General features: G+C 48.8%; 1 protein-coding gene and 2 long non-coding RNA genes across 4 annotated transcripts in view; 1 reads left to right on the top strand and 2 right to left on the bottom strand.

Annotated features, from left to right (window-relative positions):
* Positions 1 to 135: 135 nt before the first annotated feature.
* LOC145541576 (uncharacterized) lies at positions 136 to 24,475 on the top strand. The gene is made up of 9 exons (XR_014079129.1): positions 136 to 274; positions 19,601 to 19,730; positions 19,878 to 20,106; positions 20,347 to 20,917; positions 21,198 to 21,868; positions 21,947 to 22,064; positions 22,337 to 22,652; positions 22,910 to 23,234; positions 23,676 to 24,475. It is a non-coding gene; the product is annotated as an uncharacterized LOC145541576 (long non-coding RNA).
* LOC145541578 (uncharacterized) lies at positions 9,966 to 14,810 on the bottom strand. The gene is made up of 2 exons (XR_014079131.1): positions 10,398 to 14,810; positions 9,966 to 10,219 (listed from the first exon to the last, which is right to left on the bottom strand). It is a non-coding gene; the product is annotated as an uncharacterized LOC145541578 (long non-coding RNA).
* The window catches only part of LOC145541564 (myosin-3), a 40,881-nt gene continuing 35,116 nt past the window's right edge, over positions 18,751 to 24,515 (bottom strand). For both annotated transcript variants that reach the window (XM_081578282.1, XM_081578281.1), the window contains 12 exons: positions 24,174 to 24,370; positions 23,646 to 23,829; positions 22,880 to 23,045; positions 22,473 to 22,597; positions 21,686 to 21,994; positions 21,366 to 21,569; positions 21,166 to 21,291; positions 20,305 to 20,475; positions 20,104 to 20,208; positions 19,853 to 19,948; positions 19,619 to 19,756; positions 18,751 to 18,896 (listed from right to left, as the gene is read on the bottom strand). In XM_081578282.1, the coding sequence (XP_081434408.1) occupies positions 18,870 to 18,896; positions 19,619 to 19,756; positions 19,853 to 19,948; positions 20,104 to 20,208; positions 20,305 to 20,475; positions 21,166 to 21,291; positions 21,366 to 21,569; positions 21,686 to 21,994; positions 22,473 to 22,597; positions 22,880 to 23,045; positions 23,646 to 23,829; positions 24,174 to 24,370 (1,848 nt within the window). In that variant the 3' untranslated portion in view covers positions 18,751 to 18,869. The remainder of the gene's footprint in view (positions 18,897 to 19,618; positions 19,757 to 19,852; positions 19,949 to 20,103; positions 20,209 to 20,304; positions 20,476 to 21,165; positions 21,292 to 21,365; positions 21,570 to 21,685; positions 21,995 to 22,472; positions 22,598 to 22,879; positions 23,046 to 23,645; positions 23,830 to 24,173; positions 24,371 to 24,515) is intronic.

The following is a 24,515-nucleotide window of genomic DNA, read 5'->3' as shown; positions in this document are numbered from 1 at the left end:
ATGAGGTCCCCAAAATGTGAAAGAGGAAAATTTTATTTTGAAATAGAAGGCTCAGAAACAGATTGAGACAGTTCTGGAGAGATTTTTTTTTCAGCACCTAAGATAGCTTATTTTAATTGCTCTTGTAAAGTTCTTGTGAGGAAAGCTAAGTCAGCCTCCTGGGCTGACAGATGAAACCTTCTGAGAAGTTGGCTGCCTCCAGAGCCCCGGGCAATGCTGAGACATCCTTCCAAACAGGGACCCAAACAGCTGAAGGGCTCCAGTTACCCAAGACGTGAGTGACATGGACACTTGGGCAGTTGGAGAAAAGGAAGGAGTGGGCAAGAGAGCTGGGGGAGAAAAGGTCAGAGAAGAAAGAAGGGCAGTGACAAGAGGGAGGGGCAGTGAGGAGGAGGAAGCCAGGGCTGGCTGAGCCATGGCTGTCCATCAGTCTGAGAAGATCGAACTGCCCCCTGACCATACCCCCGTTGGACTTTGGGGACAGGGTGGTGCCCTGCTTTGAGCCTCAAGGTGTGGTTGATTATTTACCAACCCTGCTCACGCCTGAAGTAGAAACCCCTCTGGCCTTAATCAGTAAAGTGCCCTCATGGCAAACAACCACTGTAAACGAAGCTGGTCATCTTGGAGCCAGCAAGCAGAGTTTGTGCTGAACCTTTGATTTAGGATTTAAAGATGTTATTAAGTTTTTTCCAAACAGTATGTTAAAAGGCACACCCATTTAAATGTTTTTATTTTACCCTATTTCTGCTCTTTTGCACTTGCTGTATTTTTCTACAATGATTGTGGATGGCACTGACAGTGATAAAAATAAACGATTTCCATTATAAACATTGAATTGGCTTGAAAAAATTCACAAAATAATTTGGAAAATTTTATAGAGAAATCAAAAATTTAACCTTGGTTAATGTGTGAGATGGAATTGAAACAAGGGATGGGACTTGCCAACTTTTTAAACCGTGTCTATATTGTTTGACCGGTAAAACCAGTGTATATTAGTTTTATCATTTATTTTAAGGTAAACGCAAGAAAAATTTTTTTATTTTTGTCATTTGAAAAGAAATTTGTTGAACAGTATTTTCTTGGCTCTTTAGCAAGTCCTTTCTGTGGATTTTGCATGTATTGGACCACCTGACAAAAATTGAATTTGGCATTTGTCCCCTATATGGGTCATAGAGGCCTTTCTGTCACAAGCAGATGTTCACTGTATGAATTCACATGTGTGCATTAATTCAGAACTTCGATAGCTTCAATAGCTTTATTTCAACTATGAAATTTCAAGCTGACAGAATAGTCTGGAAAATAACAAATATTCCTGACCCACCATTTAGATTTAACAAATGTTATTTTTCCATACTTGCTTCACATCCTTAAAAAAGTAATAATAAAATACTTCAGTTATTCATCCTCTGCTTTCATCCCGGCAGCATCTGTTTCCCTGAAGTTGGTGTGTATCTTCCTCTCCAGTGTTTTACACTTTTATGTTATGTGTGTATCCTCAAGCAATATGCACTATTATTTCATATTTTAAAAGTGAAAGTTGCTCAGTCATGTTCGACTCTTTGTGACCCCATGGACTGTAAGTCCATAGAATTCTCCAGGCCAGAATAATGGAGTGGATAGCCGCTCCCTTCTCCAGGGGATCTTCCCAACCCAGGGATCAAACCCAAGTCTCTTCTCCAGGGGATCTTCCCAACCCAGGGATCGAACCCAGGTCTCCCATATTACAGGCAGATTCTTTATCAGCTTAGCCCCCAGGGAAGCCCAAGAATACAGGAGCGGGTAACCTATCCCTTCTCCAGCGGATCTTCCCAACCCAGGAATCAAACTGGGGTCTCCTGCATTGCAGGCAGATTCTTTACCAGCTGAACTGCCAGGGAAGCCCTATTTTAAAACTAAATCCAAATATTTTGGTGCTGCATACAAAATTACTTTTTGCTGTTTTTCATCAACTTTTTTTTTGAGATTTGTCCAAGTAAATATATGTAGCTCTGGTTCATGCATTTTCATTACTGAATAGCTATTCTATTGTATGACTCTATTGTAATTTATTAATCCATTCTCTTATTGATTCAAGACATTTCTGATTTTTCCCATTGTAAAAAATGCTGCATTGGACATCTTGTCTGTGTCTTTGTGTACACTTGAGTCAGACTACATTCCTGGGTTGTTCAAGCAGTGGAACTGATGGGTCATTGAAACACCTTTCAAAATGTAAGAGGAAGAGAGAAATGTACGTAGTCTTGGGTTTTCTTCTGGAAGGTTGGTTTTAATAATAATTCTGGGTCATTTCATTTCATCTCAGGATAAATTCTTCACTTCCATTTTCCACTTCTTTCCCAAAGTTGAAAACTGGGAAAAACCTCTTAATCGAAGCCCGGATTATGGACAATCTATCAATCAGAACTCAAAGAACTGGAAATTGCTGGGTGGTCCAGTGGGGTTAGGACTCTACGTTTTCACTGCCCAGGGCCCAAGTACAATCCTTGATCAGGGAACTAAGATCCCACAAAGCCACATGGTCAAAAAAAAAAAAAAGATCTAACTCACTCTGAAGCTTAAGTGGAGACTGGCCAATAAGTTACTTTCTCTTTCTTTCCTCTCCTAATATTGCATAGCAATTTGAAACATTAAACAAGACACCAAAATCAATGAGCTTATTCAAAAAAGAAAATAGGTTTTGGTAACTAGGATGATGGATTTAGAATCCTGAATGGTTCTGAACCAGACTGAAGGACAGCCCCGTGCTGTTCCCTGATGGGGGTCCCATAACGGTATTTTCCCCTCCTTCTAGATCAATTTCAGCATGTTGGCATCAGCAGATTCTGGGTGATGGATAGGCAGCTTCATTTTAATAGCCTGTTGGTTCCAAGTGACCTATGGCCTTTCCAGAAGAGGGAAGATAAATCCTGCTGTCATTACCCTGTTCCTGCCTCACGCCAACCCTGGTATCCATCATGCCTGTCAGTCTGAGTGCCCCCAAAGCTGACAGACCTCTGTCAGACCAGCGGCTGCCTGGTACCTGTGCTCACCTGAGCCTTCAGCCCCTCCCCGTGTGAGCACCTGCCCTGAAGGTGTGCAGCACCTGCTCCCGACCTTCCTGAGACTTCTAGGTGCTGCTGGCACCTCAGCCCACGCATCCCAAAGAGTGCCACGTACACTAAGCATGACACAGCGTGGACTCTGATGGCCTAGGGCTAAGCCTGTTGCATTTTAGTAGTTACTAATTTCCAGGCATATTTCACAAATTTTATTGCTAAGGACAAAGCTAAAAGGCTAAAATAAGCATTTAAGTTAAAAAAATAATAAAGTTTTAAAGAAAAATATTAAGTGCATAAAAGTGCATGTATCTGTGACAAATGCTTTGAAGAGTGTGTGCAGGTAACTAGATTTAGGAAACATCGCCTGAACCAAAGCAGTCTGGGGTAAGGACTCTAAGTCACTGGATTTCCATGCACATCACACTCGCGTGAGGGTTGGTTTGGGCTTGTCGCTTCGATTCTCTGTTTACCAACCTGGAAAATATGGGGGTTGGACTAATCAGTGATTCTTGGCCCCGTCTTTACTTTTGAATCTCCTGGGCAGTGTGTGAGTACTGATCCTCCCATCCTCTCCAGACCCACTCAGTTAACATCTCTAGCTCAGTGTTGTTTAGAAGCTTCTCCACGTAGTTGTAGGCAGGCGAGATTGAGCCCCACTAGACACGAAGATGTCTGAGGTTCCTCCCAGGTCTAAGATTAATTGATTTTTCTGATCCTGCAGATAGAAAATGAATGCAAAGTAAGTGCCAATGCAGTAACGGCAGAAGAGGCTGACTGTCCCCTCGGGCTCAGCCCCACAGGCGTAATCTTTAACCACTGCCCAGGCCTGGGGCGACACTGAGGGCAGGGACCATGTCCTTTCTCTTGGTTTCACCAGTTCCTATGACAGCAGTTGGTGTGGAGTGGAGTGGTTAATAGATATTGGATGAAAGAATGATAAACTGAAGTTCAGGAACATGAGTTTATCGGGACATCTCGCATTAATCATGTGATCAGAGATGAGTAGACAAATACACAGGAGAGGGTTTTTGTGCTATGATTCCAGTTTATCAGTTTTTCAAGGGATCTCTCCTGGGCCCAAGAAATGGAGCCAGTCTTTGTCCTCGTGTGTTCTCTTCCTGGTGAATGGGATCAGAAGGATGCTTGGGGACCACACAGAAAACGTGGACCTCCAGTATGTGCTATTTCTGCATGGTCCTGGTGATCCCATAGCCTGGCCTCCATTTCTTTAAGGCTATTTTTACGTAAAGGGTCAAAAACCAATCATCCAGAATCAGAGTGCCTGTGGGACTTCCTGGTGACACGCTGATAGATTTTCCTCCTCTAGTTTCCCTTTGTGAATATTCACACAGACCCTCACCGCCTCCTGAGTGTCGGGTTGTTTTGGGTTGGGTTGGGCTGCTTGCTCACAGCATACTTGGGACAGACGCTTTAATCTCCGCAGTAAATCGCTCAGATCACTCTGCAAGATGGGTTACTTCTGGAAAGCCATCCTGGAGACAGCTAATCCTCTCCTTCTTGCAGGCTTGACTTATGGGGATGGCATCTGCTGATCTCGCTTTCTGAGAGCAGTCTTATTTTGAGTACTGCAGTGCTTCGTCCACCTTCTACAATTACCGCGACTAAAAATACTTCAGAGAGTGAAGAATCTTCAAGGGGACTTTGCGACCTGGCCTGTCCTCCTTGTATCTTGATGCCATATTTCAAGGCAGTATCCTTGTTGCCGTGCTACGCTGCATATTAACTGCTAGACCAATATTTCAGGTGATGGTTGATTGTAGGCCAGTCTTTATGCTGTCCTTTCTGATCTTTTTGCCTTTTCCCTACAAATGTACCCAAGGCTCATGTTGCTGTGATTCTCCTGAACGCAGTACGATCACCGTTTTGACTCAATGTGCAGAATTAGCCACCTTCCCTGTGCCACATGACAAGGCTTCATTTTCTCACATAAATGTGAGCATCCATCCATGTGTGTCAGCCATGATAACCCTTCAGGCCCCCTTCCTCTCCAACCACCAACAGTATACTTTGGGAGCTTCCTAAGAAAACTAAGACCAGAAGAACAGAGATGTATTTGTGTGGCACAAGCACTATAATTTTCTAGAGAAAATTATGAAACATGCTGCTGCAAGTCCAAACAGAACTCTGGGTGCTCCACATCCCTGTTTGCCATTGATTCTGTTACTGAATGGAACTTGAGTGCAGCAAAGCCAGTCTACTGATACCAGGTTGTGCTGAAGGAAAGTACAGGGAGCCAAGCAAGGAGAATGGGCAGCTCATGCTCGAGAGACCTGAACTCCCTAATGGCCTTCAGGGAAGAAAGACAGGGTGAGAGAGAGGGTTGTGGGTGTATGATCAGCTTCTCCATAATTCCCTGATTGGTTGATGATGAAGTAACCAAAAGATGGTTTGGAAATCTCAGTCTTCTGGTTCCAACTGGTCTGGGGTCTATATGCTGGTGGTCAGCATACAGCTAACTTCTACCTGGGGGGGTTTTAGTATCTGCAAAACAACTCAAGGATATGGCTCAGGGTATTATCTACAGCTCTTGAGGAGCAACTAAAGGTCCCTGACTTTGTTTAATGACTAAACTATTATTAATTATTATTAATTTTGTCTTGTTTGACTGCTTTCCTTTGCTTCTGCATTTTCTCACTTCTCTGATTAAATCTGTTCTTTGGAACTTGGGGAAGGTCTGGGAGGCTAAAGGTTTTCTATGGACAAGAGGTAGAGGACACAGGCGAGTCTCTCCTGGGGAAGGCCCTACAGCTCTTGCTTGGTTTCAATTTGATGAGCTTTGTGAGTGTCACTCAGTGTCACTCGCATGCCAGTCAGTTGCCAGTCCTGGATTTCAGGCATATATTTGTCAGACTCCACCACCTGCTGCCCCCTGGTTTTCAGCATGATAAATAAAAGCAAGTGCTTCTACCATATAAAAATGGAGAAGTGACTTTGAGGACTTGCTCTTGTGTTAAGGAAAATCTTTCTTAAACTTAATTTCTATGTTTCATCCTGTACTTGTAGTCTAATTGCACCATAGGGAGTGTGTGTGTGTGTTTGTGTGTGTGTGTCTGTAGGTCCTTGCATGTGATTAGAACATTTAAAGGACATACCAAAAAGTGGAAACAGTGATTACTTTAGGGAAGAGAACTGATGAACTGGGGTGGGAAGAGACATTATTTTTTTTACTTTACTTTTAACTTTTTGTGCTGCTTTAGACTTCTTTATTCATTAAATAAGACAGTATGTCTGAGATTATATGATCTTCTGAGTCCCTTCTCTGCATGTGTGCTAACCCCATAGACTGTGGCCCACCGGGCTCCTTTGCCCATGGGGTTTCCCAGGCAAGAACACTGGAGTGGGTTGCTATTTCCTACTCCAAGGAATTTTCCCAACCCAGAGATTGAACTCATGTCTCCTGTGTCTCCTACATTAGCAGGTGGATTCTTTACCACTGAGCCACCTGAGGGGCAGTCCCTTCTCTAAGAGTTTGTAGTTCTCTTGCATGAGGGTTTATTTTGTACTTTCTTTCTTCAGTCTCTTTACTGAATTCAATTAGGTTGGTTATATAGAAACTCCTTGTTTTTCCAGCATTACCTTCGAATGAAATTTTTCACACTGTGAATTCTCCAGGTTAAGGATTCTAGTTCCTTTATATTGTTGAAGGTTGGAGTAATTACAATGGAATACTTATAAGTTGTATTACATACCTTCCTACCCTCTTTTTATACAACTTTATTGAGATATAGTTCACCTACCATAACATTCACCTATTGAAAGTTGAGTGATATTCAGCATATTCACAGAGATAGGCAACCATCACCACAGTCTAATTTTAGGGCATTTCAACACCCCTCAAAGAAACTCCATACCCAGTAAGCTGTCAGTCCTGCTAATGTAGTTCTGTCTCTATGGACTGGACTGTTCTAGACATTTCGCATAAATGGAATTGTATAATATGTGGTCCTTTGTTCCTATCGTCTTAAACAGGCCAGAGTTAACAGTGTTTTACCTTTTCCTGGTAATTTTGGCTTGCTGTTGTTGACAGTATGCTTATGATGACTTCAAGAAATACCAAGGCAGGGAGGCTGTTTGCCTTTACATTCCCTGGTCCATTAAGATGTACATAACCCTCTCTGTTGCCCAGGCCATCAAGTGACTTGAATGCCTTGTCCCATGACTTTTAACTCTTGTTTAAACCGTCAGTTCTTTTCTGGTTCCCCCAATTTTGCAAAGTTGGACCAACAGTACCTAAACTAGATCAGACCCAAAGTCTCATGCCTTCTCTTGACCCAGGCTCATAATATAACTCAAATGTAAACATCTTTGGTATCTTTCCTTCTCCTGGAGTGATTAAATGAGCCGACATCTTCCTCCTTTCATTACTATCTTGAGCATCTCGTATCATCCAGTCAGCTAAATTCCACTTTAGCAATAAATCCCCCACAAGTATTTTATGATCTCTCTGGTTTAAGTGGTGTTAAACCCTTTGATTCCTTGTATCCTTCCTCTCCCCTTTCTTAAAATAGTCTGTAGCCCTCATGTCAAGGACTTTCTCCATTTCCCTTTCTCTCGAATTGCCTAATTGTAAAGGAACACTTTCTTTTTTTTTTTTATTTTTTTTTTTATTTTTTTTTATAAATTTATTTATTTTAGTTGGGGGCTAATTACTTTACAATATTGTAATAGTTTTTGCCATACATTGACATGAATCAGCCATGGGTTTACATGTGTTTCCCTTCCCGGACCCCCCACCCACCTCCCTCCCCCTCCCATCCTTCTGGATCATCCCATTGCCCCGGCCCTGAGCCCTTGTCACATGCATCGAACATGGAATGGTGGTAACGATAACCCTATATGCGAGACAGAATAAGAGACACAGATGCATGGAACAATTTTATGGACTCTGAGGGAGAAGGTGAGGGTGGGACGTTCTGGGAGAATGGCATTGAGACATGTGTATTGTCATATGTGAAACAGGAACACTTTCTCTTAAGAACGTGCATGAGCATAACATTCCTGAATGCAAACCTCCAGGCAGGGTGGGGCAGGGCAACCCCTAAGTCAGTGGGGCACATGTCTGCCAAGTCCAAGGGCATCTGAGTGTTTACAGGGAGAGAGGATACTTGACTGTCCTGGGCAGTAGCATCTCTGTAAGTACCTTCTTTACCTTTCGGTGGGCATGGCGTGAAGAGGGTGAGTTTACTCTGGGGCACTGTTTCCAGTTTGGGTCAGACTCTTCCAGGGTTGCTGGAGGTCTGAGTCAGAATGGCAGGGAGGGAGTTGTCACCATTCTGAATTTGGCCAGAGGGGCATGAGAGGGTCAGACCGGGAGTATGTCAGAGGAGTTTGGGGTTTTGTGGCTCCTTACGCTCATTGTTACGATAAGCCCAGAAGTTTGAAAGGGCACCCTTGCCAGGAGCAATTCTAAGACATGGTGAATCTGGAGACCCAAGAAAATTGAGTCTGTGTCAAGGAAACCAAGCCGTCATTGGGCCTGATGTGGGCAGGGAAAGGATGACAAGAGAGCCTGGCGCAGAGCAGACCCAGGAAGTATCTGCCCAGTGACTGAACCACAGGTGTTGAATCCGAGCAGCTGGTGGCAACTTTCTGATGTGAGATGCTGAGGAAGATTTTCAGGCTTGGCTCTGTGAGAAAAGCTGTAATTTAGGACTGACCTGCGGGGGTGCAGATGAGCAAATAGAAGTCAATGTGCGTGTGGGAGTCCTGGTGTGGGAAGTGAGAAAAGAATCCGAACTTGAAATCACTTAAGTGGCCCTGAATTGCGGGCGGGCACCAGAGAACAGTCTGGGTGCATCCAGCCCCGGACAATCTAATAGCAGGGGAGCCTGCTGACCTCAGGCCTGGGCAAGGGACACCCTGGCTCAACCTGAGATAAGCAGAATCCAGGCAGCCCCACAGCACTGTGCTTGGTGGGTTCATATTTGATGGACCAGGAACCAGTCCCTCCATAAGTGGCCCAGCACTGCCCTCTGGTGGTACACTCCATCAAACGCACACTTACTTAAAAGGATCCCTTCAGGAGCCTCCTTTATTTACAACTTAGTGGATGCTCTCAGCGTTTGAGCTTTGGGACTAATTATGCTAACCTACATGGGCCCAATCCTGCTGTGATGTGAGAATAATAATCAGTAAAAACATTGTGCTTCGTGCCTCTCTCTGGTTCCACCAATTGTCTAATCCAGTTAGCCCTAAGGAACTCCCACTTAGTAGACGTTTGAGCATGCATGCTCAGTCGTATCCAACTCTTTGTGACCCCGTGGACTGTAGCCCGCCAGGCTCCTCTGTCCATGGGATTCTCCAGGCAAGAATACTGGAGTGGGTTGCCATGCCCTTCTCCAGGGGATCTTCCTGATCCAGGGATTGAACTCGCGTCTGCAGCATCTCTTGCATTGGTAAGCAATTCTTTACCACTGAGCTACCTGGGAAGAGTAAATGTTTAGTATGTGTTCACAGGCATTGTGCTAGACCCTTTACAGGCATCAGACTAACTTGTAATTGCTAGGAGAGGTGCTCTAATTTTTCACATGTTACAGATGCGTGAGCTGGTACTAAAGGGGACGTCTCACTCTTGCTGCAAAGGGGTGACCTTCAGTTCTGAGTGCCACCAACCTGGCACTCAGGTTAGCAACAGACCCCCCCCCCGCCCCACCCTTAACAGTGGGAGTGAGAGTGGAGAACAGAATGGGTGAGGGCACTTCTGTTTTATGTTTAGTTAACATAGTTTTATGATGACTATGTGTTATTGTTCTATTTATTTTAAAATTAGGCTAAATTCTGGGTGTCCCCATGATGAAGGGATGTGGTTGGTCTAGCATATCCAGATGAGGACAGCCAGGAAGGAGGGGCAGGAAAAGGAACCACGCTCTTTCACCCTGAGAGGCAGGGATCCAGACGAGTTTGGTAGGTGAACAGTCAGGGGGAGTAGTTTATTCTGTGTGCATCCACTGGGGAGTTGATACAGGAGACTCGTTGGTTGGGCAGGGGGAGACTCATTAGAAGGTGGGCCCTCAGTTCCAAAGCCTCTGCTGTCTGTCTGTCCCCGTCATCTGCCCTCTCACCACTGGGCAGGAGTGTACGTTCTCACCTGTATGTGGCAGCCTTGACTCAGTAGGGGCCCAGCCTGCTCCACGCAGAGGTTCTTACCTTTGGCCCTGTATCTTCTCAAGGAGAAGGGGACGACAGAGGATGAGATGTTTGGATGGAATCACCGACCATCAGGGACATGAGTTTGAGTAAGCTCTGGGAGTGGGTGATGGACAGGGAAGCCTGGCATGCTGCAGTCTATGGGGTCGCAAAGAGTCGGACACGACTGAGAGGCTGAACTGAAGTTCTCACCTGAGACGGTTTACGAACTCCTGATGCCTGGAGGGTGAGAGGCGGGAGAGGGGGAAGGACAGAACCCTCAGAGTGTGATTTAGTTGGTCTTGGGTGTGGCTTGGGCAATCATAGAGCTCCCAGGTAGTTCCAGAGGGAGTCACTGAGCTGTGACTCTGTCATTTCTGTGGAGTCAGTGGCCCGCTTTTTTCACTTCTGTGCTTTCAGTGTCTTCTGCAGGGGGTGCCTGGACACACAGGAGGAAACTGGGGGCATCAGGAGAGGTGTCACAAAAAGCTGGAAAGAACACAAGCTCGTTAGAAGAGAGATAAGACCCCCCCGAAACACGGGGAGAGAGGAGACAGGAGCCCACACGGTGCCCAGGAGGGAGCAGCAGGCATTGCATTCCCTCAGGAAATGAGTTCAGTCAGGCCATGCAGAGGGCAGGGAATCCTCTAGAATCCTCTGGAGGACAGGGCTGGGGAAGTTAGACTGATCTTCTGTAGCAGGAGCTTTGGCTTCTGGCCAAGTGGTGGCATTCCTGGGATTCAGGCCTCTTTGGGGACCTGGCAGAAGTGGATCCACAGGGAGGTTGAGGATCTCCTGAGACAGAAATTAGCCTGAGAGGAATTGGACTCCTGCCATGATGGTGAACTGACACCCAAGCGCCTACCCTCAGCTCTGCTCCAGCCCAGTGTTGGTATCCACAGAGAAGGGGCCCTCCATCCATCACAGCACACACAGCTCTTTCTATAGCGCCCAGCACACTGGGGAAAACCACGCTGCTCTGGCCAGGGTGGGACGAGGGTGAGGCAAGTCTGTGTCAAACTTAAGGAGGCAACAAAAGACTCGATCTGTAGTAAGACTGGTGAGATTTGACCAATATTTTCAAAATCAGAGTTGATGCAAAAGAATGCGTGATGAACAAAATATCAACATTTTGAATTAAGGCGGGATGGGATTAGTGGGTTTTCCTTTTGCCCTAATTCCAGTGTGGCACAGCTCTGCTCTAGACTCTCCGCCAAAGCGCCGGCAAAGGGCAGAGGGGTGTCTTCTCCCACTCTCCACCTGCACTTTGCCTGAGTCACCCATCAGCTCTGGCACCTAGAGAACAAGTCTTTGGTCCTGCTGGGGACTGTGGCGGCGGGCAGAGCAGAGGTGCCACCTAGAGGGAGACTCAGGCAGAGCACCAGAGATGCCCAGATGCTGTCCAGGAGAGGGCTTGTTAGACATGTGGAAGACGTGGCTGTGGACTAGCACAGGTGGCAGTGGAAGCGGGGCAGCCAGGGGCTTGGGAGCAGATGGACCAGGCAGTGGGGAGGCATGAGCAGTGTCGCTGAGATGCTATTAGTTCTTAGGGTATGCTTCCCTGGTGGCTCGGCTGGTAAACAATCCGCCTGCAATGCGGGAGACCTGGGTTTGATCCTTGGGTTGGGAAGATCCCCTGGAGAAGGGAAAGGCTACCCACTCCAGTATTCTGGCCCGGAGAATTCCATGGACTGTATAGTCCACAGGGTCACAAAGAGTTGGACACGACTGAGCGACTTTCACTTCACTTCGCCTCTAGGGCAGTGTGCTCCCATTAGACAGTACCAGGAATCTCGATCATTAGAATCAACAGGGGAGCCTTAGATGTAGATTCCCAGGCTCCAGCTTGGTTAGAAAGCTTGTGATTGTTACAATGGCTCATTTTCCAGGTAAGGACTCAAAACCTCGAGAATGAGCTGCCCGAGATAGTGAAAGAAACTGGAAGCCACCTCAAGACTGGAACTTGAATTTTCTTACTCCTAGTTCTTCTAGTGACTAAACTCTGTATGTTTAAAATAAAAAGATATTGAGGCAGGAACTGTATTACAAAGATAAGGAAGACAGTAAGTCCCAGCTCCTTAGGGAGAGTGGAAGGAATAAAAACATGCCCTCGGAAATGTGTGCCAAGTCTCAGGTTGTGACTGCTGGTGGGTGCAGAGGACCAAGGGGGCCTGAGATATGTTCAGATTTCAACACTTGGAGGTGGCCTTGGGGTAGGTGGCCAGGCAGGAGGAGCATGTTTGTGGGCGTGTGGGACACAGGTGAGCTGTCGTCGCAGGCGTGTGTGCTCAGCTGGAGGTAGAGGGGACTGTTGATGGCGTCTGAGCAGAGCAGTGATGGATCAGAGTCGTGTTTCGAATAATATGACTCGGGAAGCCGTCTCAAGTAATTTGCATGGACTTGGCTGTGATTTTGGTTGCCTTGAACCCAATCCTGTTTTGGCCAAGTGGCCTGAGTGGACCTCAGAGCCCACGTCCTCACATTACCAGCCTTCAGAGCCCAGGAGGGGTTTCTGTACAACCGTGAAAAGCAGGAGGAAACCTATCAAAATTGCTTCATCCTTTCACTGTGATGATTAGTATTCAAACTGTCTTTTTATCTCAGGAGCCCAGGATGATTTAAAACATGGAACTGCTATTAATATTTCCTTACGGAGATGGCTCGAGCCGCAAACAAAAGCCTGTGTTCATCGTCAAGCCCATATTTCAGACAATGAAACAAAGGCAGTAGACTGCTCAGGATTACAAGGCAGGACAGGTCGAGCAGGTGTGAACTGAGTGTCAGCGCCCACTCAGGCAGTGGCGATGGTCTTGGGACCAGAATTGGGAATTTAAATCCCCGCCTGTGGAGCTGTTTGGGGTTCCTCATGGCCAACAGGACTGATTCTAGGCTTGGAGGCAATCCATTGGTGCTGCCATGCTGACCCTCCCCAGGGGGACACAAAGGAAGGGAGAGAAGAAGTGGCGGGAGACACTATTTACGGCTCCCTGCAATTGCATCAGGACCAGCTGACCCTCCAGAGGGCCTGGCCGCTGTCCGGCCACGGGCTGCTTGCTCTTGGCCGTGGGAGGTTGATTGTGGCCACATCACACTGACTCAGTGCGTCTATGGGCCACTCATGACACTACACCCGGGACCTTCTGTGGTCTGGATTCACTGTGGGACTAAAGGCAAGTCACTTAAACCGAGAAGAACTCATGTCCTTTGGTCTACTTCCAAAAGGGACCACCCCATCTTTGTTGCCTCATGGGCTGGTGTAGGAATGACCTGCAAATGCCCTTGAGAAAGAGCCTAAATGGGGTCTGGCCACCGCAGGCATGTTCCCCTCATTGCCATGTTGGGCTCCCCAGTGTGAGCAGTGGGGTGAGTGATGGGAAGGGGCCGACTTCTCTCTGCCTCCCAGACTACTCGGTGGGCGTCTCAAGCAAGCCTGAGGGTGGAAGGGAGACAGGCCTGTAGGCCCTTCAGGAGACAGAAGGAGGAGATGTTCGGTTTCTGGCCTAGGACCCTTTATAAAGGCTGACTCCGGTCCCTGGGCCTGAGGCCAGGAAACCCCCAAAATAAATGCCCATGTAAATGCATTGATCCCAGTCTCTGCACCTGTTGCCCAGAGGACAGAGACCCCAGGCCCAAAATAGGCGCAGCTGCCGCGGATGCTAATCCTGCCTCGAGCTGAGGCTGCGCCATATTTGGGAATGTTTGTCCCTCCACCGGCCGGCCCGCCCCACTCGGCCCCGGGAGCCCAGAGCAAGGGGTCTCTCTCCATGTTCCTGATCTGGCTTTCTTGGAGACTTCTGTCCGCCCGTTTCCTGTTCCTAGGCACGGAGTAGGCAGTGGGTAAACACAGGTGGATGAGTCAATGTGAGACCACAAGCCTGAGATGGCAGCAGCATTGGAGCTTGGGGAGGTGCCACCTCTGCCCCGGGCAGTCTTCACACCTTGCCCCCCACCCCCTGCACCCCCTCCCAGGGCCTCCTCACTGATACTTGACTCTCTGCCCAGGTTTCTGAGCCAGTGTGAACTGCAAACAGCCGTGCCCACACCCGCTGTTTTGGGAAGCCAGGAAATTCATGTGCGTGGTTAGGATTGTTGACAGATTTGTAAAGAACAGCTTCTGGGTTGTTATTCTGTCTTTACCAGTGACAGGAGAGACAGAAAGTCAGAAGAACCAGTTCTCCCCAAGGGCACACCGAGTGCCCCCGTCTCCCTCTCTCACCAGGGGCTGAGTTCAGCCCGTGAGTGGAGCACCTGCCATGTACAGAGCACTGTGCTCACTGCTAAAGGGACTGACTTTCTTTTGGTTTCTGACTATAAAGCATGTCGCCCTGTCATCGTCCTCAGTTCCCCATTACCTCTGCGGTTTGTTTTCCATTGTCTTTGAGTACTCTTATTTCCTTGACTGTTCTTGAGGCTCTGACTTATTGACTCTGTATCTCTGGGTCACTGGATAACCCTCTGCCGATGACAATGGTCCATTTTCTTTACCTGAGCTGCCCTTTCTCTCTGCAGGCTGGCGTCAGGGGTCTTGATGAAGGCATCCTGAGGGTGTCTAGCACCCGTTCCCCTGCTCCTCCTTGGGGCTCTGAGGACCACCTCTTGTTTGATAAAACATGGAGAAGGCCCCCAGATGCCCAGGCTTCTTGCTCCTCACTGCCGTGGAAAGCATGACGCATCTTAGCTAAAAATAATTGGTACCATCCTGGGTCCCGGCTGCTGCCACCGTGGTCTTGAGGGCCTCTGGAACGTCTAGGCCTTGCTCAGGGTAACCGGACCGTGGCTGGGCCCCAGCAAGCAGCCTCAGGACGGCTCAGCCTCAGCTGTTTTTAGCAGTGGGATTATTGGGAGGGGTAGAAAAAGACCTCCACCTTCTGGGCGGCTTCCTCAGCCCACATTCCCAGGCGCACTGTGCTTTATTAAAGCTCTCAGCTGTCGCGGGGACTAGGCATGGAGAAAGGAGGGGGGCAGCCCTCTCCAGCAGGAGGAGGAGGAGGCTGCAGAGTGCAGCCAATTGTCCCCCTCCGCACCCCCCCGACCCCCGCCGCCATGAGGACATGTGGCTCTTATTAGCAGCCAAGTCCCTTACACATTGTGAGGAAGGGGGCCCCCTGACCATCATAACTCAGGATTTCGTCACTTCCAAATAAAGCAGTCTGCCATCCTAGCCCACAGTCCCTTTAGAGTTGACAGATGTATTTTTTAAATCCTGTGTTGGTCGTGTATTTCTTGTGTAATTAAAAAATTATAAAAGGTAATAAAAAATAGAAATCTACTGCCAAGAGATTTGGCTCAGTAAAGACTTCAGAAAGAGTTTTCTGGATAGTGTAAGAATTACAGGAGGAGAATTAATAAATTCTATGTTCAAGTACCAGGAAAAAAAAATAATAAAAGGCGAGGCTATCTATACAAAGGAAAAGTAACTTGAAATGGCTCTTAATCTGAAGGTGGTGGGATTCTACTCAGAGAACTTAGCCTGAAGAGGGGACCCTCACCCTTTTTTTGCCACCCTGTTTTGGGGCTCACATGCAAAAGGACCAGGCGATATTGCAGATGAGCTAAAGGTCACCAAGTTCCTAGTGACTTGGCCTGTCTGAGGGGAGACTCTCTGAAGACAGAGTGGGCTGGGCTAATGGGACAAGAAGGGTCAGAGTGGAGGCCTGGAGGAACTTAACAGGAATGGTAACAGTCAAAAGGAAAAAACGTGTGCGCGTGGGTTTATCTGTCCAGTTCTGATGGACTCTCATCCCCAAGCCCACCTCTTCAAGATACTTGTCGCGTCTGTTTCCCAGCTGCTCAGGGAGGCAGCGTTTTGTAGTGCAGAGGAGTTTGGGCACTAGAGAGAATCCCAGTTCTCGAGGCCAGTGTGACCTTGAGCTCATTACTCTGTGGTTCTGTTTCTTCCTATGTGAAGCAGGAGCGACAGCCCTGACTTGTCATCACTGGGTCAACACTCAGTGCTGAGAGCTGGGGAAGGAGTTCAGGGGACAGGCCCGAGTCCACCCTCCCGCTTTGCACTCCCAGACTCAACTCCCCCTCCTCCCACGTGGGGCATGGCTGGGGCTTATTTGGAATGAGGTTCATGCCCTCCTTTCTCTCTGCAGTAATAGGGCTTATATTTTCTATAGTCATGGGCATCCTTTGCTTCGTGGAATAAACAAACACTGGCACAGTTGGTCACAATATTAACAGAAAATGAATGTTACCATTTTGTTGTTGTTCATTGCTCAGTCATGTCCAACTCTTTGTAACCCCATGGACTGCAGCACACTGGGCTTCCCTGTCCTTTATCATCTCCCGGAGCTTGCTCAGACTCATGTCCATTGAGTTGATGATTCCATCCAACCATCTCGTCCTCTGTCATCCCCTTCTCCTCCTGCCCTCAATCTTTACCAACATCAGGGTCTTTTCTAATGAGTCTGTTCTTTGCATCAAGTAGCCAATGTATTGGAGCTTCAGCTTCAGCATCAATCCTTCCAATGAATATTCAGGACTGATTTCCTTTAGGATAGACTGGTTGGATCTCCTTGCAGTCCAAGGGACTCTCAAGAGTCTTCTCCAATACCATAGTTAAAAAGCATCAATTCTTCGGTGCTCAGCCTTCTTTATGCTCCACCTCTCACGTCCATACATGACCACTGGAAAAACCACAGCTTTGACTATACGAGCCTTTGTTGGCAAAGTAAAGTCCCTCACCAAATCAGAGCCTAATTGGAAAGTTACAGATTGCTTTCAGAACCCATCTGCTTACCTTCTTCATGTGAAGTGTTGCTCTTTGTCAGTGTGTGGAGGTGACAGGTCCTACAGCCTCAGAGGTTTTCAGTTTTATGGCTCCGGTCTACATAAAATGCATCAGGTATCTCTCTTATCAATTCTTTGCTTGAAATTCTATAAAATGAGTTCACTTCAAAGGTGGTCTTGCTTGCCTGCCTGCCTGCCTCTTTTTTCTTTCTTCCTTTCTTATCTGTATTTTATTATGTATTTTTAAAAGATAAGGACTATTTTAGAAAACATCATCACAGTGTCACCTTGACAATGAACAATAATCCCATATCATCATCTAATATCCAGTCATTATTCACATTTTACCCGATGGGATATACATGTGTATCCTAACAAGGTCCAAGCCAAGCAGTTGTTAGATAGGGCTGAGTCTCTTTTAATCTAGAATTCCTCCTTCCATTTCTTTCATGGATTTTTCCCTTGTGATTCATTTATTGGAACAACTAGATGTTGTGTTCCCCATATCCTAGAGTTTATTGTTCTATCTTGGGTCTGTTTCTGCTTTCCTGTAAGTTGGTGGATACACTTAGGGTCTGGATCAGACCCCAGTGTGATTGCTGGATGGGCATTTTTCCTGGGCAGTGGTGTATATGCTTCTTTCCATAGGCATGTCATGGCTTGTTGTCTTATTGTTGTGATACCAGTAGCCATAATTCATCAGGGGTTCATAATTCATATAAAAATGGTGACGTGCCAGGCCTTTCATTCCTTCTTCATCTACCAGTTTGAACACCTCTGTAACAAGCTTTGTCTGCTTTTTCCATCCCCCACTTTCCCCAGAAGGTGGCCTGTAGCCATCGGTGGGCAGCAGAGAGGCTCTGGGCAAACGCAACCCTTGGCTCAGCCTCAGGCCAGGCCTGGACCAGCCTTGGTCTCACTGCTGGGATTCCTTTCAACAGCAGACCCCCCACCCCCCACCCCAGGAGGACACAGCACGTTCTAGTCACAGCGTTGCCAGAAAGGATGAAAGCATGTCAGAGAGATGTGGTCTTTGAGGTAAAATTATCTGAAATTGCTGACAGGCCACAGTGGCCTTCTTTCTGTGGATGACAAATCCCAGAAGGCACGGAGCTCCCGTGGTGCTTTAACTCCTCCTGAGTAAGTCTGGGTCATCTAATCCCCCAGAATCAGATAAAGGAGGGCACTTGACAATATTTCTGATAATGACGAACAAATAATTCCAAGTTTGATGATTCTGTTTCTGTAGCAGTTTGCCCAGGTAGTATTCTGACTTCCTGCTATATTTTCTCGTAAAGACAGGCTTACCCTGGATAGGGGTGGGATTTTCTGCTGTGCGGTTTTGAAGCCATGCAGACTGAGCCAAGAACTCAGTGGTAGATGTAGCCTAAGCTCTGGGGGGACTGGCGCTATTTCACTCATTTGTGTATTCCCAGTAGTTAGTGCAGTGCTTGCGTGGAGTGCTGCCTGACAAACTTTTCCTGTATTCCAGGGCAGTTCCCTGAGAGGGTGTAGGGGAACTCTAGCCCCTGCCTTATAACCCAATTCAACTTGAGACAGGGCTTTCCCGAACCAAGCCTTCGTGCTTCCCTCATGTTGTACTGGGAGATGACTCTTTGGACAAACTCCCCATTCTCCTGCCAGAGCAGTGGTTAACCTAATCTCAAATGTAAACCAAAAACAATCTCTCCCTGTCCCCACATACACACCCCAGAAAATATGCAGAATAGCTTTATCAAGCCATCTGCTGAGATTTCCACATTGGGCATAAATATCACCAGTGAACCATTTCTACACTGGGAAGAGAAAACAAATACAATGAAACAGCCCCAAACTGAAAACAAAGTTTATTGCATGTGAAAAGCAGTCACATGGAAAGTAAGTATCAGGGTCAGGAACCATGAAAATATGCATTTTGCATATTTTCTGTCCTGTTGCAGAGGAGGAGGCTCACTCTTCACTCTCGTGGACCACCATCTGGGGAGAAAATGGACATCTCTAGTTCTGTCAGCAGAGCCTCACTTCCTGCTGCTCCCCCCCTCCCCGTAAGCATCTGGGGTGCTTGCTTGTCTGTCTCAGAGGGCACAGGGTACTCCTTGGATCGCAGGCAAATGGATACATGACTGTCTACGTGGTGGCAGTCACCCCAGGCCTGAGAGCCTGGTCCTCAGAACAGCCCGGGGGTGGTCTTCCCTGGTGTCTCAGCTGGTAAAGAATCCATCTGAAATGCGGGAGACCTGGGTTCGATCCCTGAGTTGGGAAGAGCCCCTGGAGAGGGGAATAGCTACCCGCTCCAGTATTCTTGCCTGGAGAATTCCATGAACAGAGGAGCCTGGTGGGGTACACTCTGTGGAGTCACAAAGAGTCAGACACGACTGAGCAACTTTGACTTAGGGACCTACACGCGGTGAATGCGGTGACGGAGGCCGGCGGCAGAGGGCGCCCGAGAGCTCCATTCTCACGAAGGGAGGGCTCCCTGCTCTCCGGGACAGTGTTCTATTGGGACTCACAGACCTGGGTTTAGCCAGGCTCTTCTCAGCTGTGTGGCTCTAAGCAAATCCCAGAGAGACCAGTACTAAAGTCGAGGGTGCTCCAGGGTCCCGTCCGTCTCAAAAATGTCTCCATCTTCGGGGGCTTCCTACCTGGGAGCCACACCTCCCCTCTTCGCCCTCCCTACCCAGCGCCTCAGGACCACCTACCCGGCTGGAGGAGAAGTCCCGGGTCTTCGCGCGCAGCTTATTGACTTGAGATTCGGCAATATCGGCCCGTTCTTCAGCCTCCTCCAGCTCATGCTGAGCTTTTCGGAACTTGGTGAGATGAGCGTTGGCTTGTTCATCCTAAAATAGAGTCGAGTGCATATATGCAGTGAGCGCCTCTCTGGAGCTCCCGGGCAGAAGCAGAGCGGGTGTCGCCCTGGGGTCTCGCTGACTTACAGCCTCCTCCGCCTGCCTCTTGTAGGACTTGACCTTCACTTGAAGTTTGTCCACCAGATCCTGTAATCTCAGCACATTCTTCCTGTCCTCTTCACTCTTCAAGAGAGAACATGGGATGGCCGGTCGCCAGGAGGGGACAGGGACGCACAAGGGCCCAGTGCCTGGGCTAAAGAGTTTCTGTTTTCTGGAGAGGACCCAGGGTGAGGTTCCGCGTTACAGAGGAAATGCCACTGGGGTTTCCTCCCACTTGCCTGGTAAGTTAACTCCTTGACCCGCCGCTCATACTTCCTCAGGCCCTTGACAGACTCAGTGTTCTTCTTCTGCTCCCCCTCAAGCTCGGACTCCAGCTCTCGGATCTGTGGGAGCACTTGGGAAGTTAGTCTGGGGCTGGAGCACGACCGGGGCAGGCTGGAAAGCTCCGCTTATTATGCTGGGGTCCCTCCCGCAAGTACCCGCGTCTCCAGCTTCTGGATCTGTTTCTTCCCGCCCTTCAGGGCCAGCTGCTCAGCCTCGTCCAGGCGGTGCTGCAGGTCCTTCACCGTCTGCTCCAGGTTCTTCTTCATCCGCTCCAGGTGGGCGCTGGTATCCTGCTCCTTCTTCAGCTCCTCGGCCATCATGGCCGCCTGAAAAGCACATCATCCCACTGAGATGTAAACAAAGGTCAGGTGCTTGGAACTGTCAAAATCTGGGGACCCAGCGGACTAGAGCCATGCTGCTGACAAAGGACACAAGTGACATGATACCTGAGCCCACCATGGACTCCGGGAAGAGCTGCACCAGGCGTGTAAGCCGGACAGTGAAACCTCCAAGGGCTGCATGGGAAATGATTTCTTCCCTTTCTTAAACTGGACCCTTTGGGACCTCCCCACCCCCAAGGAAACCCCTTCTTTCATTACCAACCCGTGAGTTATAGGACTCTGAGTCTATAACCCAGCATCACGGGTGTGCGGTCGGGAGGCTAAGGGAACTGGAGGTGAGGGGATAATCGCGGGGTAGTGCTATCCATCAACAGCAGGTGGCGCTGTGGGAACCGCGAGTGCCGGGACAGACCTCTGGAGCTGGAAGGTGGGTGCTGGGGCGGGAAGCCGGCTTTCTGTGAGGTGACGTTAGGTGGCATCCAAACAAGGCGGGGCAGTGTCTCATTTTCATACGTGTGGAAGGGCACACTCTGAGTTCTAGGGGTCAGGGGAGTGCTTCTAGAGCAGAATTCACACCACATGTGCCTCGGGGAGGCCCCACCCCGTCTGATGCGAACCAGCTCAGGGCTGGAGAGAGAGGGTCTGGATGAAATGCAGGGCAGGGAGGAGCCTCACATCCGTGATGGCCTTCTTTGCTTTCTCTTCAGCGTTCCTCGCATCCCTGCTGGCATCCTCAACCTCGCTCTGGAGCTGTGTGAGGTCCGTCTCCAGCTTCTTCTTGGTGTGGATGAGGCTGGTGTTCTAGGGCAGGAGGAGCAGGGTTACCACCTGGCACGTCTGAGGCCAGGACCCTGCCCTGCGTCTCCTCCACTCACCTGGGTGTGCAGGAGCTGCACCCTCTCATTGGCATCCAGGAGCTCCTGCTCTGCCATCTTCCTGCTCCTCTCTGTCTGCTCCAGGGTGGCCCGCAGCTCCTCCACCTCGGCCTGCAGCAGGTTGGCTCTGCGCTCCACGATTGCCAGCTGCTCCTTTAGGTCCTCCTGGCCACGGAGAGCGTCATCCAGGTGGAGCTGGGTATCCTGGCCAGACAGTAATGGAAGCGTCTGCTTGAAGTTGAGGCCAGAGGACCCTGAGGCTAGCCCATAGCTATGCATGTCTGAGGATGGAGAGGTTCCCCACCAGGGAGCCCGCACACCTTCAGCTGCCCCTGGACACTCCGGAGGTGTCTGAGGGTCTCTGCGGCCTGGCGATTGGCATGGCTCAGCTGGATCTCGATTTCGTTCAGGTCCCCCTCCATCTTCTTCTTGATCCTGATGGCCTCATTCCGGCTCCGCACCTCGGCGTCCAGGGCACTCTGCATCGTCTCTACAGTTCTCTGGTAGTTCCTCTTCAGCTGCTCGATCTCTTCATCTTTTTCGGCCATTTTTCTATCAATTTCTGATTTTACTTGTGTCAGTTCCAGCTGGATTCGGAGGATCTTGGCCTCTTCGTGCTCAAGGGCAGCCTTTGAAAGACAAAAACAAAACAGAAATGGTACCAGTGATGGGACAGAGCCTGCTACACTCTTCTCTGGGGTAAGAAAACTCCAATGGACTATTTGTAACTAACTCAACAATATTCAAAACTCTTTAAAAGAAAATCCCAACTTACCTTCAGTGCAGAAATAAAATATTTCATTGCAGTTTGTTTTTATTATACTATGAAACAATAGTAACATTTAGATATTTCTTAGGCACTTAAGAGACTTTATAGATATTTTAAATTCATCTCAGCCTTTTGTAAAATCTCATTTTTAGACCTATTTTAACGTAGTGATTTTCTCCAGTAATTTCAAGATTATTCACAGGTATTCACAGGTATTTGTCCACGTAGTTTGCTAGGAAAAGAGCCAACATGAGGACTGTGACTCTGCAGACCCCGAGTAGGGCCAGGCTGGAGCCCCGCCGTCTGCTCCCTCACTGCCTCGCTGGCATTCTGCTCACCTCTGCTTCCTCCAGAGCCAGCTGGATATCAGCCTTTTCCAGCTCTATCTGTTTCCTTGATTTCTCCAGTTCATGGATGGTTTTACCACTTTCAGCGATTTGCTCCGTGAGGTCTGCTATCTCCTCTGCAAAGAGAGAAGTTTGATTGCTCTTGAACTTCCGCACAGGTTTCCAAGCAGAGTAAGCACTAGCGGAATGCTCTTAACTAGTTTATCAAGCTCTAAGGATGCTGCTGGCTGGAGATAAGATACTGGGCACAGAGAGGCTCAGAAGCAAGCCCTCAGGTGCGGAATGCTTCCTGTGCCTGTGGTAACAGACACGCAGATGAGGTCGGGTCCTGAAGTCATGCTCCTGCAGCCTCACACTCTGGAGACAGCGTGAAGGGGGACTTTAGACAAACTGCTTACGCTCCAAATTCTTATTTTCTCGTTTCACAGTTTCAAGTTGATCTAAGGCTTCTTCGTAGGCGTTTTTCAGTTTGAAGAGCTCGGTGCTCAAGGAGCGGGACTCCTTCAGAGATGCCTCCAGCTCCGCCTGGCTCTCCTCACACTTGGTTTTCCACTCGGCGAGCACCTGCAGTGCCGGGGAGAACGGTGCCTCTGTTCATGACCCCTCACCTCCAGCTTCTATCTCAGGGCCCCAGTGAGTGTGAACACTCTGAGAATCGGGGTCCCCTTGGCCGTGTCGCTTGTCTAGCCCTGTGTTCCTGACTGTTGATTAACCAAGATTTCATTCCATAAATCAACTCAAGATCAGTCACTGGTCAGTAACAACTGCCATCTCCAAAAAGCAAGTGGGCCCTTTGGGAAGGAGTGAGCTGGGCCTACTTTCCCTTTTCCTACTACAAAAATGGCCCTGCACTTGTAAATATTTCATTAAAACCTCGGTTCAAATCAACCTTACTTGTCATACTGAAGGGGAAGCTGTCAGAAACCCTCCCACTGGACCCTGAGTTAGCTTCCCACATCAGCCACCCAGACAGACCAGCCATGCTGGGGACCAAGAATGCTTGGGGCTGGATGACACTGGAGGAGGTGGCTTGTCTCCACTGAAGTGTTTGAAAGGGACCCCCACCTGCATCCCACTCCCCTTTGGTTTCGAGGGCTCGCCCAAGGTCTCGATGCTCCTGGGGCAGTCAGGACTGGGGCCCCAGCTCCTGCGCCCACCCCACACCTTGTCAAAGTTCCTCTGCTTCTTGTCCAGGGCGGCGGCCAGGGAGTTGGCTCTGTCCACGTCGACCATCAGGTCCTCCACCTCCGCTTGCAGCCTCTGCTTGGTCTTCTCCAAGGACGCACACTTCGCGTTCACCGCCTCCACCTGCTCCTCGGAATCCTGGAGGCGCTGAGCCAGCTTTTTCCTTAAAACAAATGAGAAGCAGATGCTGTTTAAGCTTCAGTCCTCTTGAACATCACTATTCATCTAGCTGGAACCACTGACCTATGTGATTCAAACACCGCTTTCCTTTCATAAGCCCAGGAGAACCTCCTGTCTGCTAAAAATCAGTGATCAGTAGCCTGCCTGCCTGCTTCTAACCAAGATCACAGTCGTTTGTCTCAATGAAATGTGCTAACACAGGTCCTCTACTGGCACAGAACTGCCTTAAAAGACAGTAACATTCACTCTCGAGCAGTGCTGATGTCAGTGCCCTCTGTCGTTTGATCATTTAGGAGTGCTAGTGCTTCTGAAGACAGAGTTGCCTACTTGGCCTCCTCCAGCTCCTCCGTGCGCTGGATGGCGTCCGTCTCGTACTTGGTCCTCCACTGGGCCACCTCACTGTTGGCCTTGGACAGAGCCCTCTGCAGCTCAGCCTTGGATTCCTGCTCCTCCTCGTACTGTTCCCGCAGCAGGTCACAGTCGTGGCGGGAGGACTGCAGGGCGTGGGCCAGGGCATTCTTGGCCTGCGGAAGTCAGGAGAGAGGAGAGGCCCAATGCATGAATATGTGTGATGCAGTCCAAGTGCGTTCCCGCTGTCATCACCTATGAATAAAGTTGCCTTTTGTTTCTGTCGGTGGTGTCCTGGAGATTAGGTCAGGGAGCATTGTT

Source organism: Giraffa tippelskirchi, chromosome 3 (assembly GCF_054371585.1).
Source record: "Giraffa tippelskirchi isolate mGirTip1 chromosome 3, T2T-mGirTip1v1.2.pri, whole genome shotgun sequence".
Taxonomy (NCBI): domain Eukaryota; kingdom Metazoa; phylum Chordata; class Mammalia; order Artiodactyla; family Giraffidae; genus Giraffa; species Giraffa tippelskirchi.
The sequence above is the reverse complement of the archived record's forward strand: the minus strand, read 5'-3'. Positions and strand labels throughout refer to the sequence as shown.